This window comes from Crotalus tigris, unplaced genomic scaffold, assembly GCF_016545835.1.
Source record: "Crotalus tigris isolate CLP2741 ecotype Arizona unplaced genomic scaffold, ASM1654583v1 scf7180000017764.6130737, whole genome shotgun sequence".
NCBI lineage: Eukaryota > Metazoa > Chordata > Lepidosauria > Squamata > Viperidae > Crotalus > Crotalus tigris.
The window spans coordinates 4,791,079-4,807,776 of record NW_024096618.1 but is presented as its reverse complement, the minus strand read 5'-3'; the positions used below and the strand labels follow the sequence as shown (position 1 = coordinate 4,807,776).

The window sequence follows — 16,698 nt, the reverse complement described above, 5'->3', positions numbered from 1 at the left end:
CACATAGGCACAACATTGATGCTCAACCCAATAAATTATAATTTCTTAAATGATAGTTGATGAGACCATATGTTTATGTGTGAATTGGAATGAAGAGTTTGTGGCTTCTTATTGTATTCTGAGTATTAACAGCTTATATTGAAATTTATGTCTCTAGATGTTGATGAATGTTTGGATAACAATGGTGGCTGCCAACAGATTTGTGTCAATACTATGGGAAGCTATGAATGCCAATGTAAAGAAGGGTTTTTCCTAAGCGATAATCAACACACCTGTATCCATCGCTCTAATGGTAAGTCTCCAGTTCCTGAAGAATATGAATTAACCTTCAAACATACAGTATCAAAGCTATTACAAGACTGTTAGAAAATTTCTTGGTGTATTTTGAAATCTGGATTTTTAGACTTTTGGTGATCTGTTGTGGGCAACTTAGAAGGCATTGCAGCATTTATTTAAAGCTGGCCAGGTTTATACAACAAAGTGAGACCATTGGCAAAGCTTACTGGCACTTTACCTAGGCATGCCTGAAATGGGAAAATAAACCCAAATGTTGCTAAACTTGTGGGTCACCCACTAATTGCAGCAACATTGGGATCAGCAGATGGTTTCCAGCCAACTGGGTATTTCCTACATGGTGTATATTAGTATATCTCTTGATTCAGAGTAACTATATTTAAGAGCTCATGACATTCAGTATTTTAATCCATCAACTTACTTTTCTAGCCTTTCAGAATAGAAATTTAGGTTGAGCGATGAAAGAAAAATGTAAGATGTCCAAACTACTAGTAGTGCTGATAAAAGTAAACTTGTCAAGAAAATATATCAGAATTACATGTCTTTTAGTTTGTAGCACATTTCTTGACCAACCCAAATCCCAATGAATTCATTAATTTAATTCATTCAGTGAGGTTATACAATTAATTTATCATATCAGCTAGTTATGGTATTGCAAAATTTGAATGTGTTTGATTTAAAGTCTTTAAACAAAGTGATTTCCACATGCTAAATAGTGATTCCCACTATTTCCCATTATACAGTAACTGTGTCTGAGAAAGAGGTGAATCCATACCAAACATTAGCAGACACTGTACATTATTTGATGATGTGACATTACAATGAGCATGGGGCATTTCACAATGAATATTAATATGAGTTTTAACAGAATTGTGACATCTTACATTGATTTTGCTTTCCCCTTATCACACTGCCATGAAAGAGAAAACAAAATCATGAAATTTGTTGACTACTTTGATTCTTTTGCCTTTAATACATCATTTTGAGAATTTAACTTTATTTTGGATATGGATAAAGTATCTTTGAAATATGTCAAAAGTCTCAAAGATTAGAGGAGCTTGGTCCAGACACCAAGAAACTTCAGTATCATCTTTCATGTATTTGTATGGCTGGTCTGGAAAGCTTTAGTTCTAACTTAGTAACTATCCTTAGTCTGGATTGTAAATCTGATTGCCAAAATATGTATCTCTGACATGCTAATTTAATAATTTCTCAAGCAAAAGGGGGAGGCAGTTAGTTAGAAAAAAGGCTGCTCCTAAACTGCTAAAAGGTAACACCAGGATAATTATATACAGTTTTTCTGGATTTGGGCCTACACTTTTGCTCTAAAAGAGAGCCAGTTTGGTCTAGTGGTTAAGGCATGAGACTAGAAAGTGGAAAATTGTGAATACAAGTCCCACCTTAACTATAAAAGCCAGATGGGTGACTTTTAGGCTAGTCATTCTCTCTCAGCCCAACCAATCTCACAAGGTTGTTGTTGTTGTGGGCAAAATAGGAGGAGGAAGTATGTTGGATATGTTTGCTGCCTTGAGTTATTTGTAAATATAATAAAGGCAGGATACAAATAACTAACAAAATAACAACCACCACCACCACCTATATATTCAGACGTTACCTTAACAGCTCTTAGACTCTTGGTCAGGACTTGAACTGTTAACTTTTTACCATTCCCACCTGTGAATCAATTAAAATTAAAAAGATTAAAATTTTAATAATAACAACATCAACAACAATGATGATGATGATGATGGGAATGGGAATACAAAGTGGATCAAGCAGGTTGAAAGCACTGTAAAAGTGACTAGAATGGAAGATATTCACATTACAAAAGAAATGATGCAAAAACAAGCAAAGAGGGTCAAGAACTGGAGTGCCCCTTGTTTAGATGAGCTGTGTGGATTCTAGTTGAAATCACTAACAGGTTTTCCTCCAAGATTAGCAAACCAGATGAATCAGGTTCTGGAAACACCAGAAAGTGAAAAATGGTTAACAACCGGAAGAACTCTTTTGATTCAGAAGGATGCAGAAAAGGGAAATAAACCTGAAAATTACAGGCCAATCACTTTCCTGCCAACAACACACAAATTATTTACAGGCCAAATTTATGGATATCTCGAAAAGAAGAACTTGCTGCAAAAGGGTGCTGCAAAAATTCAAGAGGAACCAAAGACCAACTGATGATTGATAAACTGGTTTTGAAGAATTCAAAGAAAAGATGATGGCGTGGATTGATTATAAGAAAGCATTTGATTCTGTTCCACACAGCTGGATTGAGAAATGCTTAGACATTTTTGGAATTAGCAGCAACATCCAGAAATTTCTGAAGACTTCCACGAGCTATGGCAAACTGTTGATGGCCTGTGGAGAAGAACTTGGTGAAGTTGAAATCAAATGAGGACTTTTCCAAGGTGACTCATTGTTATTTCTACTTTCGATGGCACCACTAACAAGCATTTTGAATAAGACAAGGAATGGCTATGAATTGGCTAAAAAAGGATTGAAATTTTCCTGTTTCACTATAGCACGTGGATGATTTAAAGTTGTTTGGAAAAACAAAAGCTGAATTGAGCTTACTACTGAAAAGCACTGAGAAGTTTAGTAGAGACATTGAAATGGAATTTGGCATTTGACAAATGTGCAACAATTGCTGTTAAGGCAGGAAAAATTGTTCAAGATGATGAATTCAAACCTGATAATCAAGAGTTGATAAAAGTTGATAAAAGCTGTAACACCAGAACAAGGGTACAAGTACTTAGGAGTTTTGGAAGCTTCTGACCTGTTGCACAATCCAGTCAATGAAGCTACGTCAACAAAATATATAAAATACATAATACATAAATATATAAAGCAAGCCTGGAAAATCTTGCGTTCAAAGCTGAGGGGAGGAAATACCATAAAGGCAATTAACACCTGGGCAGTGTCTGTAATATGACAGTCAGCTGCAATAATTGATTGGACTCAGCTAGAAGTTGACAACTTGGATCGAAAGACAAGAAAACTAATAACAATGCACTATGCTCTGCATCCAAAAATTGATATTGATCTATCGTACTTGCCAATCTCTCAGGGTGGCAGATGACAAACCGTAGAAGAGGAAAAACACAGCTTAAATGACTACATGAAAAAAGCCAAAGAGCCTTTGCTGAAGGAGATGAACAAGGGAAAAATAACAAGATTGAAAGCAGAATATTGAAAGGAAACAATTGAGCATCGAGTTTCTAATTAAAAAAAAAGAATATTTCCTAGTTTTAGTGTACTCACCAGTAGCCCTACCTTCACACTGGAACCTCTGGTTCCATACAATGATACTCTGTCATTTACAGTAAAGAGTATTTGAGATTTAGGAACATGCATCTCAAACTTTAATACCTCAGCTATTAATTTAGCAAATAGCAAAGGAGTATCAGGTCAACTGTGGGGCAATCCCAGTTGTCTGTGAGACCGTGCTTCAATTGTGAATGCTTGAAATAGGTTGCAAGAACTGGCTTATAGGAAAATTAGTGTGGTGGACGTAGAGATGGGAGTGTGGGAGGTCCAAATGATTGAGGCTTCTTTGTACTTCCAGGCTTTTGAAAGGTACCAATTAGCAAACAACAAAATGATAGTAATGAAATAATAAGGGATGGCAAAAATAAGTACAGGTTGCATTCAAACTGCACCAGAAAAAAATATATTCTGAATATAACAATAATTTGAACCAAGTCATGATTATGATCAAAGAGGAAAGTTGATGATAAGTATTATGATCTGCCTGTGAATTTCTAACAGGCTGGTAAGGAGTGTAATTGTTAGTCAACAAAAAATAGGACTGGAATATTCTTCTCAAAATAACCTTTAACATAGTGGCCAGCCATCAGCTTGATAGGCAGCATCTGTGTGCAGTAGTATATATTTATATAGATGCACAGAAATCTGTATAAGACTCTCACGCATGACTACATTTTTTAAATACTGTAAATACCACTGAGAAATGAGACTAAAATTTTAAACTCATGAAAATGGCAGGATTTTTACTGTTTTTAGGAAATGTAATTCTTGTGGTCAAAGACCTCTTTGCCGTCAAAACCCAGTAACTTCCATTAAATCTGCAACAGTTAGGCAATTCAATAATTGCCTGTAATTATTAATAATAATTCAAGGAAACTATAAGACAATCCTCACTATTACTAGATGAGAGATGAGCATTTTGTAAGCAAAGAGTTTGCTCCAGGCACAAAGAGTTCCACCTACTCACTCAAGAGTGGGAAGAGGTTTTAAGCCAATTTCTCACCTGTGGTCACTGTCAGATGTGGGACCTTCAATTCCAAGAATTCCTAAACAGATCAGGTTGAGAAACACTCATTTAAGCCCTTAAGAAAATAAAATCAGCACTGATAATCAGTTATGGGGATGAGGAAGATCTGACTTATCAGTAGTAATCATGAAAGGGATCTGGATATCATTCATCTCTTGCATTGCAAAATGGGTGTATTAATTTAATATATAAATAAGCCAGGATAATTATTTTATTGTGCACATTGTAAAAAAAAAGCAATTACTGTAGGATGTTAGGAGACTTCAAGATTATGGAGTAAAAGGGATGTTGTAAGACATTTGGTAAAAATATGGATGGTTGAAGTCGAAGTTGTCTGTTGTGTTCTACTGTTCTATAATGAAGACATCTGCAATAATATTTATATAGTGAGCTTAATTTATATCAGGCAGGTTCAGCCTGTGGCCCGTGGGCACATGCCACCCTGGACAGTTAGCAATGCAGCCCCACAAGATAATTAAAAAAATATAAACAACAATGGAAGTTTTCTATTTATATACATTAACTATATTAGATATTTTATATGTGGCCCAAGACAATGCCTCTTCACTCAGTGCAGGCAAGCCAAAAGCTTGGATAACCATGATTATTTATATAAAGAGTACCATACTTGGCCAAATAAATTGCTACAGTCTTTTGTATCAGTTTTGTTTTTTATATAAAAAGATACAATCTTTTGAAAAGGGACTGTCATTTTCAAAATTAAAAAGTTAGCTTATCATATGTTTAACTTAGAGATGTGCCCATTTGAATATTGATCTGTAGCTCATAAATATCTTCCAAATTTGGTTAGGTACATGAAAGTGTGAAACTGCTGAATTAAACAGTTATCTGATGTTAGCAATTTAAATGGATAATTAGTTGTGCTATTGGTTATTATTTGCCGTTCTGGGACTGTAATAATATAGTTTTGTCTTTATTGGAGATTACTTGACCCATTTTAAAATTTTAAACAAATGCATAACTTGCAAGAAACACAGAAGAAGAAAAGTTTTGCCTTATAAAACAATTTTGTATTTTAAAAAAACTTTTGAATACCTTAAAGTGATATTTCATTTGCACATTTTTCGGAAGGTACTGCTTAAGCAAATACCATTTCTATGGCATTTAAATCACTTGCCTTTCTGGGTTTTGCTGTCAGTTCTGTCAAAAACATTTAATCTGATTAAGCGGTATCTCTGCTTCAGGGAAAACACGTGGATTCAAATGACATCAATTCCTGAAGCTAACACTGTCCTTGGGGCATATCACAGTTAAATAGTTAAAAAGAATTTGAGTTTTAACCTCTGTAAGAAAAAACTAACTATATAAATGTGTATGTGACAGAGACAGAGAATGTGTGATTTTTAAATTAAAGCATTCAACCTGAATTTAGTTGCAGTTTCTAAAATCTTTAATTGCATTTGTCATCAACAAACATATTAATAGAGCTTTCAATACATCGTATAAGTGCTGCACTCATAAAAGCTACCTGACATTAATATCTCTTTCACACGTTAGGCTGCTAATAATGAAAAGATAAAGAATGAAGACAAGATCAACTAATGACTTCATCCGTGTAGTCTGCTTGCCAATCATTTTGCAGTCATTTGTCATTGCTCACTTTCTGGATATTTTTTCCTTTTTGGCTGGGACTTTTTTTTTTAGTATCCCATTCAAATGCTAACTTGTTTTGAATCTGGGTATTTTTTTCAAGATGGGGTAGTGGCAGTAAGATTTGGCCACCTAAACCTTAATAAGGCAAATGCAAGAACAGACTGTCAGTCCAGAAGGATGCACATTGCTTGAAGTGTGTTTTCACCATTCGTCCAGACGAAGTATTCATGCTAAACTGTCTGAACAGTTGAATGGTCCAGGACAGGGGTAGGCAACCTTGGTTCTTTTATGACTCGTGGACTTCAACTCCCAGAATTCCTGAGCCAGCATAGCTGGCTCAGGAATTCTGGGAGTTGAAGTCCACAAGTCATAAAAGAGCCAAGGTTGCCTACCCCTGGTCCAGGAGATTAATAAGAAAAGAGTTGCCAGGGTCGAGAACCTGTGTTAGGTGGAGTCTTTTTATAAGCTGAATGGTTTCAGCATACCAAAGTTGGGGATGGACGTCAAGAAAGTCAAGATAGTAGTTACGGGAGCAGGACCAAAGATCAGTCCCTTTACACATGTTTGCTATTGTTTACAACTTACTCCACTTTAATTCCCTAAGGTTTTTTTTTAGTTAACTTTTAGTGCACTTGCTTTCAAATTGAATTGTATAGTAAGCCTTTGTCATCTAGAATAGAATAGAGCTGGAAGCGACGGGGGGGGGGAGGCTCAAGCAGGAGAATCTATACCATCTCAGACAAGTGACTGTCCAGTCTCTTCTTAAAAACCTCCAATGATGGAATGCCCACGATTTCTGAAGGCAAGCTGTTCCACTGGTTAATTGTCCTCACTGTTAGGAAGTTTCACCTTAATTCCAGGTTGCTTCTCTCTTTGGTCAGTTTCCAACCATTGTTTCTTGTCCTGCCTTCTGGTGCTTTGGAGAATAGTTTGACGCCCTCATCTTTTGTGGCAGCCCCTCAAATACTGGAATACAGCTAACATGTCACCCCTATTTCTTCTTTTCTTTAGACTAGACTAGGGTTTTATAAAGCAGTACTAATACTTTGTGTGATCTTGATTCTATGCCTCTGTTTATACAACCCAGGATTCTATTAGCTTTTTTGGCAGCTGCTGCACATTGCTGGCTCATAGTCAAGTGATTGTCCACAAGGACTCCAAGGTCCCTGTCACAGTTACTGTTTTTGAGCCAGGTCTCACCTAATTTGTACTTATATCTTTGATTTTTCCTGCCTATATATAAAACTTTGCTTTTCTCCACATTAAAACTCATTTTGTTGGATAAGACCCATTGTTCCAGTTTGTCAAGATCTTTTTGAATCCTGAGCTTGTCTTCTGGGGTGTTGGCTATTCCTGCCAGTTTAGTGTCATCCGGAAATTTGATGAGTTCCCCTTCTATTCCCTCATCTAAGTCATTGATGAAGATATTAAAGAGTATGGACTGAAGACAGAGCCTTGTGGTACCCCACTGCTTACTTCTCTCCATGTGGATGTAGTACCATTGAGGACTACTCATTGAGTATGGTTTGTCAGCCAGTTACAAATCCATCTGATGGTAATGTTGTCTATTCCACCTTTTTCTAGCTTATCAAGCAATAGATTGTGGTCTATTGCTTGGTAATTATATTGAAAAGTGCAAGCGTTTCCAAAGGAGATCAAAACCACATATGTGCTTCACAACATGGGAAAACACATATTGGAGCACTGATCCTTTGGTTATGGCCAGAGCCTTGACATTTCTTATTACTCACTCCCTATGGATACTCCTACTGCAGTGAGTGCAGACAGAAGATAATGTTCTGCAGTGGCTTATATATTCCAAAAACAGACGGCAGAGGAATCCATGTTCAAATCCTCTGGGTGACTTTGAACCAATCACTGTTTCTCAGGCCAGTTACCAAGGCTCACAGGAGGATGGATCAAATTGGGAGCTAGAAGACTGTGGTTGCCACTTTGTATTACTGAAATGATGTTGGGTAGTAATTTAACAAATAAATAGATATGGGTAATTCTCAATCTATGGCAACAATTGGGACCAGAACCTCTGTCACTAAAGCGATGTGCTTGTTAAGTGAATCATGCCTGATTTTACAGCCATTTTGTTGCAGTTATTAAGTGAATCACAGGGTTGTTAAGTGAATCTGACTTCCCTTATTGATTTAGCTTATCGAAAATTGTCTATGACAGTTGGAAATTGAGGTCATGTGATTCTGGGATAAATGCATGTTGCCAAGAAGTCAAATTTTGATCACATGACTAACACTATGACAATCATGTGAGATCATAAGTAACTTTTTTCAGTGCCATTGTAACTTTGGTCATAATTTTTTTTTTGCCTCAAGATGGCGCCACCAATGGCAGCTTCAGTGAAATGCTCTTTAGTAGTTTTGATATTTTTTATGATTTTCTGTGATTCACTGCAAATTTCATACACGGGGGATGAGATTGGGAATATCAGGAAGCAGATTCTAAATGACAGGCAGATTTCTGGGATAGTTCCTCCTCCTGTCTTTACAAATGGAGAGAAAATTTTGATCGAGGGAGTGGCTACTCTTGACACGACAGGACAAAGACAATGGAAAAAGAAAAGAAGAAGGAGGGGCAAGCAAGCAAGAATTCTCCATAGTTTCAGAAAGTGTGGCATAAGAACTCCTCTCCCTTCACTCCATTTAACTAATCTTCGCTCACTTGTAGAAAAGATGGATGAACTGCTCCTTTTAAATAGGATTAACTCAGACTTTTGCAACTCAGCAATTCTCTGCTTCATAGAAACCTGGCTAAGTGAATCGATAAATGATAGTAACTTGTAAATCCCAGGAGCAGACAGAATTGCAGAAACATCCAGTAAATATATATACATACATACATACATACATACATACATACATACATACATACATACATTTTCTGAGGTTTTCGCGGGTGTTTGTATGTAGGTCTTTGGTTATTCGGGTTTTCTCCCGCATCAAATTGGAAGTGTCTTGGCGACGTTTCGACGAAGTCTCATTCGTCATCTTCAGGCTGGTGCTTTCGGCTTCGTGCTTCTAGGAGCAATGTGTGATCATAGCTGTTTCTTCCTTTTAACTGCCAGTGGGAGTATGAACTGATTGGATGAGAGCTTGGCTGTGTTCTGATTGGATGAAGGTGTGTTCTGATTGGTTAGGAGCTTGGCTGTGCTTTGATTGGATGGGGGGTTGGCTGTGCTCTGATTGGTTGGGGGAGTGTTCTCTTTGGGTGGGGGCTTTGTTGTGCTCAGGTTAGTCTGAGTTGCACGGGGATGTGAGATGGTGAGCTGCATTGCTATTGTTTGGCTTCGCGTTCGTAGTCGTGCCTCATCTTCATGGTGGGTGTCAGTTTGCTTCATGAATGGATTGGAGGGGTTTAAAGTGGCTAATGATGCAGCTGTGGTCTGGCTTCTGGTTTGTGGTCGTGCCTCATCATCGGTGTGGGTTTGGGTTTGCTTTTTGCGTGGACGTGTGGTGGTGACATCCTGTGTGGCTTTTGTGAGTGTGTGAAAGAGTTAAAAGAAGTGAAGGCGTTTGGCTTGCTTATCTAACTGCAAGAATGTATAAAATTCACTCTTGAAGTTTGATGTAAGTTTGAAGGTTCTGACAGTGAGAAAAAAATGAGAATCCCTGAAGCCATCTTGACAGCTGTTTCCAAGCTATCTTTCAATCCTGCTATAAGCGTCAACATAATTGTGTGATCTGCAACCCCTTTCAGCTTCTAAAGCTTTGCAGAATTTGTATGGACAATTTACACTTTGCTGTCATTTTATTCAACCGTTTAACATTTGGACAGATACATTAAAGATACAGAATATATATGTGTGTGTATGTGTATTTTCCAAAATATGCATTATTAAGGCCCAAAAATTAAAGCATAGCCAATTAAATATGAACATACATTGAGTTATTTATTAAAGTTATATTCTACTTACCTACCTAGAGATTGTAGGCGGTTCTGAAAACCAAATATTGGTTTATAAAGCCACATCTGAAACCCTGACTCTGATCTCAAGCAGATCATTTTGCTAATTAGAGATTCCAACACAAAGCTATTTATATAGGAAGCAGGAGCTTCAGACGAGGGATTCAGATGATATCTGTTTCCATTTTATTTTATTTTATTGTAAGCTGCCCACATTCGCTTGGCAGAGTGAGAGCGGCAGCATATATCTTTAATAAATAAATTTTCTGGTTAGCAGCAGATAATAAACCTTAATGGCATAAACCTTGATAGGAACCTTAATCTGTTGCCGTAACCCTTCATTTTGCCAGCTTTGTCACAGATTTGCTTTGGATGGATCAGGCAGGACAAATCTGTTTATATTTTATATTGTATATCTAAAGTAACGTTTCTTAATCTGGGTAACTTCAACCCCAGAATATCCCAGCTAGCCTAGCCAATTCTAAGATGTGTGGATTTCAGCTCTCAGAATTCCAGGATACTTACTGGCTGGGAAATTCTGGAAGTTGAACTTCACACATCTTAGAGTTGCCCAGGTTGAGAAGCACTGATCTATAGTATAGATTTTACTTTTGAAACATTCTCTCTACTGTTTCAGGTAGCCTCTAAGTTTTAACAAAGTCTTAATCCTATGTTTGTGCCTAACCTGACCTATCCCCTATAAAGTTTCCTGTAATCCCACTGATTACAGAGCTGGTAGTGTCTTTTGTTAGCTTGGTGGACTGAGTTAATAGAAAAGAATGTAGAGTCTCTGTTTTTATTTCTATCTCTGCTCCTTCAAGGGCTGAGGAGATTTTTGGGTTGGCTTTCACTTTCATAGGCTTCTTACACATGCTTTCTTAGTTTTAAGCTCCTTGTTCCTGTGTTTCTTGACAATTCCAGGGGGATGAGTCACTTAAAAATAAATTCACCCTTTAACCCAGCTGGAAGGCTGTTTCTCCTTAGCTTACATGGAACTCTCAGTTGACTGTGCTTTTTTCTCTTGACCCCATAGCAATTTATCTCTCTCTGCTTTTGGTTGTCCTGTACCTTTCTCTTTCTGGACTCATGTCTTCTGTCTTTTTTGATGAACAGACATGGTCTGGGTTGCCAACCACCAGCTCCTTCTTTCACACAATGGAGGTTTCATGTTGCAGCCACTACCAATCACTAAACCACCTTGTCCTCAGCTTCTCTGCTCCTTAGTTCTGATTACCAGAGGAAAGCTGGCCAGTAAGTAGAGAACATGTCAAGATTGTCTCTTGACTAGAAGAGTTGTGGATCAATTCTATAGTAAATGATTGGTGTCTTCCAGAACACCGTCATGGAGAAAAATCTGTGCTGCTCAGAATTTTTAGAGCTGTGCACAGCTGTGTACATACATGTGAAGGAAGAGTTTGATGATCATTCTTGAGAGGAAAAAAAACAAGCACAATGAGAAAAAGAAAACAAAGGAATGAGTAAATAGTTAATGTATAAGCATCAAAGAATTAAAGAAGAGAAGCTTGAACTGATTTTGAGCCTAGGTTTATTACAAACTTAATATTGCACGATCGCTTTATTTCTATTTGTACCAATGCAAAAATATTGGGAACCTTTCTCTCAAGAAAGATAGAACAATCATTTGGTGATCCAATCTGTAATCCAAGTGAGACAGCTAAATTGATCACACATTTTGAAGTTTTGGGGGCTGTTAGACCACCTCCTAGTTTTGAATCCCGTAATATCTTGATCTTTTATTTGATTGTATAAAAAGGTTGTTATTTGTCTCTGTCATTTATTTAGTACCTTTTTTTCCAAATATAAGTGGAATCATTTGGAGTGGAAAGTTAAGCCTAGGTCGAAATGTTCATTTTAATGCCTGCAGATTTTCCTAATGAACAAAAATAGTTTTAATTTCTTAATGTTAAAATATCTGGGAATGATTATTTTTAATACACCTTTATTATTTTTGTCAGATATATATTCTGAGTAGTTAAGTCTTTTAAACAATAATATTCAACCCCATTATTTGATGCAAATATTATTTTTAAGTCAAGTTCTGTTTCAACATTTCAACATTTGATTTTAGTCCGTATTAGTTCAATATCTCAACATCAAATCATTCTGAATTATGTCTTCATTATCAATAAGGCTCATGTGGTTGGGGATTTGGTAAGTGCAACATTATTATCTTATTATTTCAATTTTTATTCTTAAATTGCTGATTCCTTGATGTGTCTTTTTTGGCAATGACTCTATTATCAATAATAAAGAGAAAGGAAAACAAATTCATTATGATTCATTTTTTAAAAATAAAAGCAACAATAAAAGCCACAAAGAACTTAAATGCCTATACACTAACACTCTAAGTTAAAGAACAAACAGGGTGAATTAGAAGTACTAGTATGTGAGGGGAGGTATGATATAGTTGCCATCACAGAAACTGGGATAGAATTAAAAAAGAATGACATTGCCATAGATATGTACTATAGGCCACCCAAACAAGCAGACGAAATAATGAACTGTTTGCTAATCAGTTAACAAATGTATGTAGGAAATGCACCACAGTAGTAATGGGGGATTTTATTTACTGAAACATCAACTGGAGACAAAGTGGGAGATCAAAAAGGTTCCTGACTAATCTAGCTGACAACTTTGGCACCCAAGTTGTTATTCTTACTAACAGAGAAGAAGTGATAGAGGTGATTGATGTTGCAGGAACTTTGGGGGAGAGTGATTATGTCATATTAGAATTCAATAGAACAGAAGCAACAGAACATAATCAAACCAGAGTCTTACACTTTAAAAGAACTGATTTTAGCAAACTCGGAGAAAGCTTGGGAAGGATCCCATGGAAGAAAAGCTTAAAGGGAAAATCAACTAAAGAAGCTTGAGAAACTCTGAAACATATAATTATAAAAGCCCAGTCCAGCTCAATACTACTGAAAAAGAAAAACAAGAAAACCAAGAAAAAAAACATGGTTGAATAAAGAACTCTCTGAGCAATTGAAAAAAAAAACGGATGTGCAAAAAATGGAAAAAGGGACACATAACTAATGCAAAATACCAATAAATATCCCAATATTGCAGAGATGAAGTTAGGAAAGCTAAGGCTCAGAACGAAATAAGACTTGCAGCAAATATCAAAAGCAATAAAAAAAGTTGCTTATAACACATAAAAAACAAGAAAAAAAGTCAAAGGAAAAAATTAGTCCACTAATTAGAGAAGATGGCAAAAAAAGTAATGGGCAATGGAGAGAAAGCACAGTTGTTTAATTCATTCTTTGCATTTGTCTTCATGGGAAAAAGAACACAACTTACCAAAACAAAACCATAAAAGACAGGCTAGGAATGAAAATAAAAATATGCAAAAATAAGGTAAGAAAATATATTTGAGCCCTAGATGGATTCAAATCATCGGGTCCTTATGGATTACATCCCAGAGTTCCGAAGGAACTAGCAGATATGATCTCAGAACCGTTGAACCACATCTTTCAAAGTTCTTGGAGCACTGGAGAACTATCTGAGAACTGGAAAAGAGATGTGGTCCCCATCTTCAAAAAAGGGGGAAAAAACAGATCCAGGAGAACACAGACCAATCAGCCTGACATCAATACCTGGGAAGATCTTGGAACCGAATCAAGCAACAAATCTGCAAAGCAAACAAAGTTATAACCAGAAGTCAAAAACAGATCATGCCAAACAAATCTTATTTCATTCTTTGACAAAGTGACTAAATTAGTGAATCAGCAAAATGTTGTTGATATAGTACACTTAGATTTCAGCAAGGCATTTGACAAAGTAGACCACAACCTACTTCTTGGTAAGCTAGAAAAATGTGTGATACAGAGCATCACCACCAGATGGATTGGTAACTGGCTGATAAACTGTACTCAGCATGTAGTCCTCAACGAAGCTACATCCACATGGAGGGAAGTAAATAGTGGGGTACCTCAAGATTCTGTTTTAGGCCCAGTACTTCAAAAATGAACTCAATGAGGAATAGAAGGGGAACTCATCAAATTTTCAGAGGACAGATGGATCTTGATAGACTTGAACACTGAACCCTATCTAATAAAATTAATTTCAGTGTAGATAAAAGTAAGGCTTTAGACTTAGGCAAGACAAACCAACTGTATAGGTACCAACTAGGATGGTGAAACTTGACTCAATACCAGTAACTGTGAGAGGGATCTTGGAGTCCTAGTGGACTCACTTAAATATGAGCCAGCAATGTGTGGCAGCAGCCCAAAAAAATGCAATTTTAGGCTGCATTAATGGATAGAATCAAAGATCATGTGAAGTCTTAGTACCACTTTATAAAGCCATACTGCATCCAGTTTTGATCACCACAGTATAAAAAAAGATGCTGAGACTCTGGAAAGAATTCAGAGAAGAGCAACAAAGATTAGAGGGCTGGAGTTTAAAACATGTTGATCAGGATTCTGATAACTCTGACAATTGGTCTAAATGTTTTTTTGTTGAGATGACAGAATTAAAGTTCACGCCTTAGCTAGCTTTTAGGGTTGTGGAAAATTCTATAAGAAACCACAAGCCTGTGGGTTAAACATGTGATCCAAGCCACCCAAGGAATACATGAGTATTTTCTTAACTTCTATACCTTATCTTCTGACTTCCTCTTATGTAACCAAATAAAAATAAGAAATCTATATATGCTTGCTTCAACCTGTGTTCAGGATTCTTCCAATCTTACAGGAGCATGAATAAACATGCTCTTTTTTAAGAGAGATAATCTGGATTCCATCTCTTTGTTCGCACCAGGCTACACCTGATCCACCCCAACATCCTTCCCAACACATGCGGGAATTGGGTATGTCTAATCTAGTGAAAAAAAAGACTAGGGGAGACATGATAGCAGTGTTCCAATATTTGAGGGGTTGGAACAAAAATGAGGGGGGAAACTATTTTCCAAAGCACCAGAAGGCAAGACAAGAACCAGTGGATGGAGACTAATCAAGGAGAGAAGCAACCTAGAACTAAGGAGAAATTTAGTAAGGTGAGGGTAATCAATCAATTGAATAGCTTGCTTTCAGAAGTTTGGGTGCTCCATCTCTGAAGGCTTTCAGGAAAAGATTGGACAGCCATTTATCTAAAATGGTATAGGGTCTCCTGCCCATGGAGGGGTTGGACTAGATGACTTCCAAGGTCCCTTCCAACTCTGTTATTCTATGTTCTATGTACCATTATTACTTTGGCTTTTTGTTCTTTTCTGCGGAACAACATCAGAGTCACAATTCATCTTCTTCAGTGTTCTCATCATAAAAAAAACCTTCCAATTATCAAAAACTTTAACTCATATAGAAATAGCATAATCACCTTCTTGCTTTTCTGATTTACAGTATATTATTAACAACTCATAAGATATATCTAATGTTACTGTTCATATATTTGGAATGAATCCTGTCTGATCAGGCAGTGTTGATTATTCTGTTTGCAAATATTGCTGTAAAAAGCTTATAATTTACATTGAGTAAGATAAACGCTTCTCTCCAACTCAGAAAAGGCTGGGTCACTTTTCTCTTTTATCAAGCATCTTTCTATGATGAAGGAATTTCTTGACATTCTGGAATCTCATTCATTATCTGAGTTGATTGTTTAACCAAAATTTCTTGGAAAAGTTTGTAGTAAATTGCAGAGAAGTAATGAGGTCCCTGGAACTTTGCTCATTTTTAGTTCTTATTACTTCTTTAGTTTCAAGTTCTGTTCCGAGTTTACTAAGAGTTTTCTTTTGTTGGCCTGTAAACTTTGTACCATTGTATTTAAATGTCTTTTAACCATATAATCTTGATAATATATATTGAATAATATTTACTCTAAAGAAGTATTTATTATATGGATGGAAACTAATCAAGGAGACAGGCAACTTAGAACTAAGGAGAAACTTCCTGACACTTAGAACAATTAACCAGTGGAACAACCTGCCTCCAGAAGCAGTGAATGCTCCAACACTGGAAGTTTTTAAGAAGAGACTGGACAGCCATTTGTCTGAAATGGTATAGGATTTCTTACCTGAGCAGGAGGTTGGACTAGATGACTTCCAAGGCCCCTTCCAACTTCATCATCATCATCATCATCATCATCACTATTATTACTATTACTACTACTACTATTATTATTATTATTACTATTATATCTTCCAAACTGGTACTTGGATGAAGTGATGCAACTAATTGTCAGGGACCAGTGAACACTTCATCTTGCTTTGAAGAGGGCCAAACTAAGGATTCTGACAGGATAGCAACAATCCAAGTACTAAAAAACCAGATGTTGGCCCTGCAGCTCCCAGCTACGATACACTGTGAATGCAGGTGCATTAGGTGCAAACCAGAAGTTACCTTGGCAAAGAAGTTGGCAGAACAACTTTCCTCATGAACTTTTGCTGCTAACAAAATCAGGAATAATTAGCTTCATCTGCATCTGAATGGAAAATGCAAAAGCCTTTTTCCAGATGACTTTTTTTCATTTTTGAAAGTTGCCCTTCTCTAATAATGTCAGAAATCGTATGTCAGTGATATACAGTATGCATGATTGTGTAGTTGAACATT

The 16,698-nt window shown here is 36.7% G+C and overlaps 1 protein-coding gene across 2 annotated transcripts in view; it reads left to right on the top strand.

The window, feature by feature from the left end:
- Nucleotides 1-16,698, top strand: part of SCUBE1 (signal peptide, CUB domain and EGF like domain containing 1) — a 190,852-nt gene that overhangs the window by 62,655 nt on the left and 111,499 nt on the right. For both annotated transcript variants that reach the window (XM_039341335.1, XM_039341333.1), the window contains exon 4: nt 158-292. In XM_039341335.1, the coding sequence (XP_039197269.1) occupies nt 158-292 (135 nt within the window). The remainder of the gene's footprint in view (nt 1-157; nt 293-16,698) is intronic.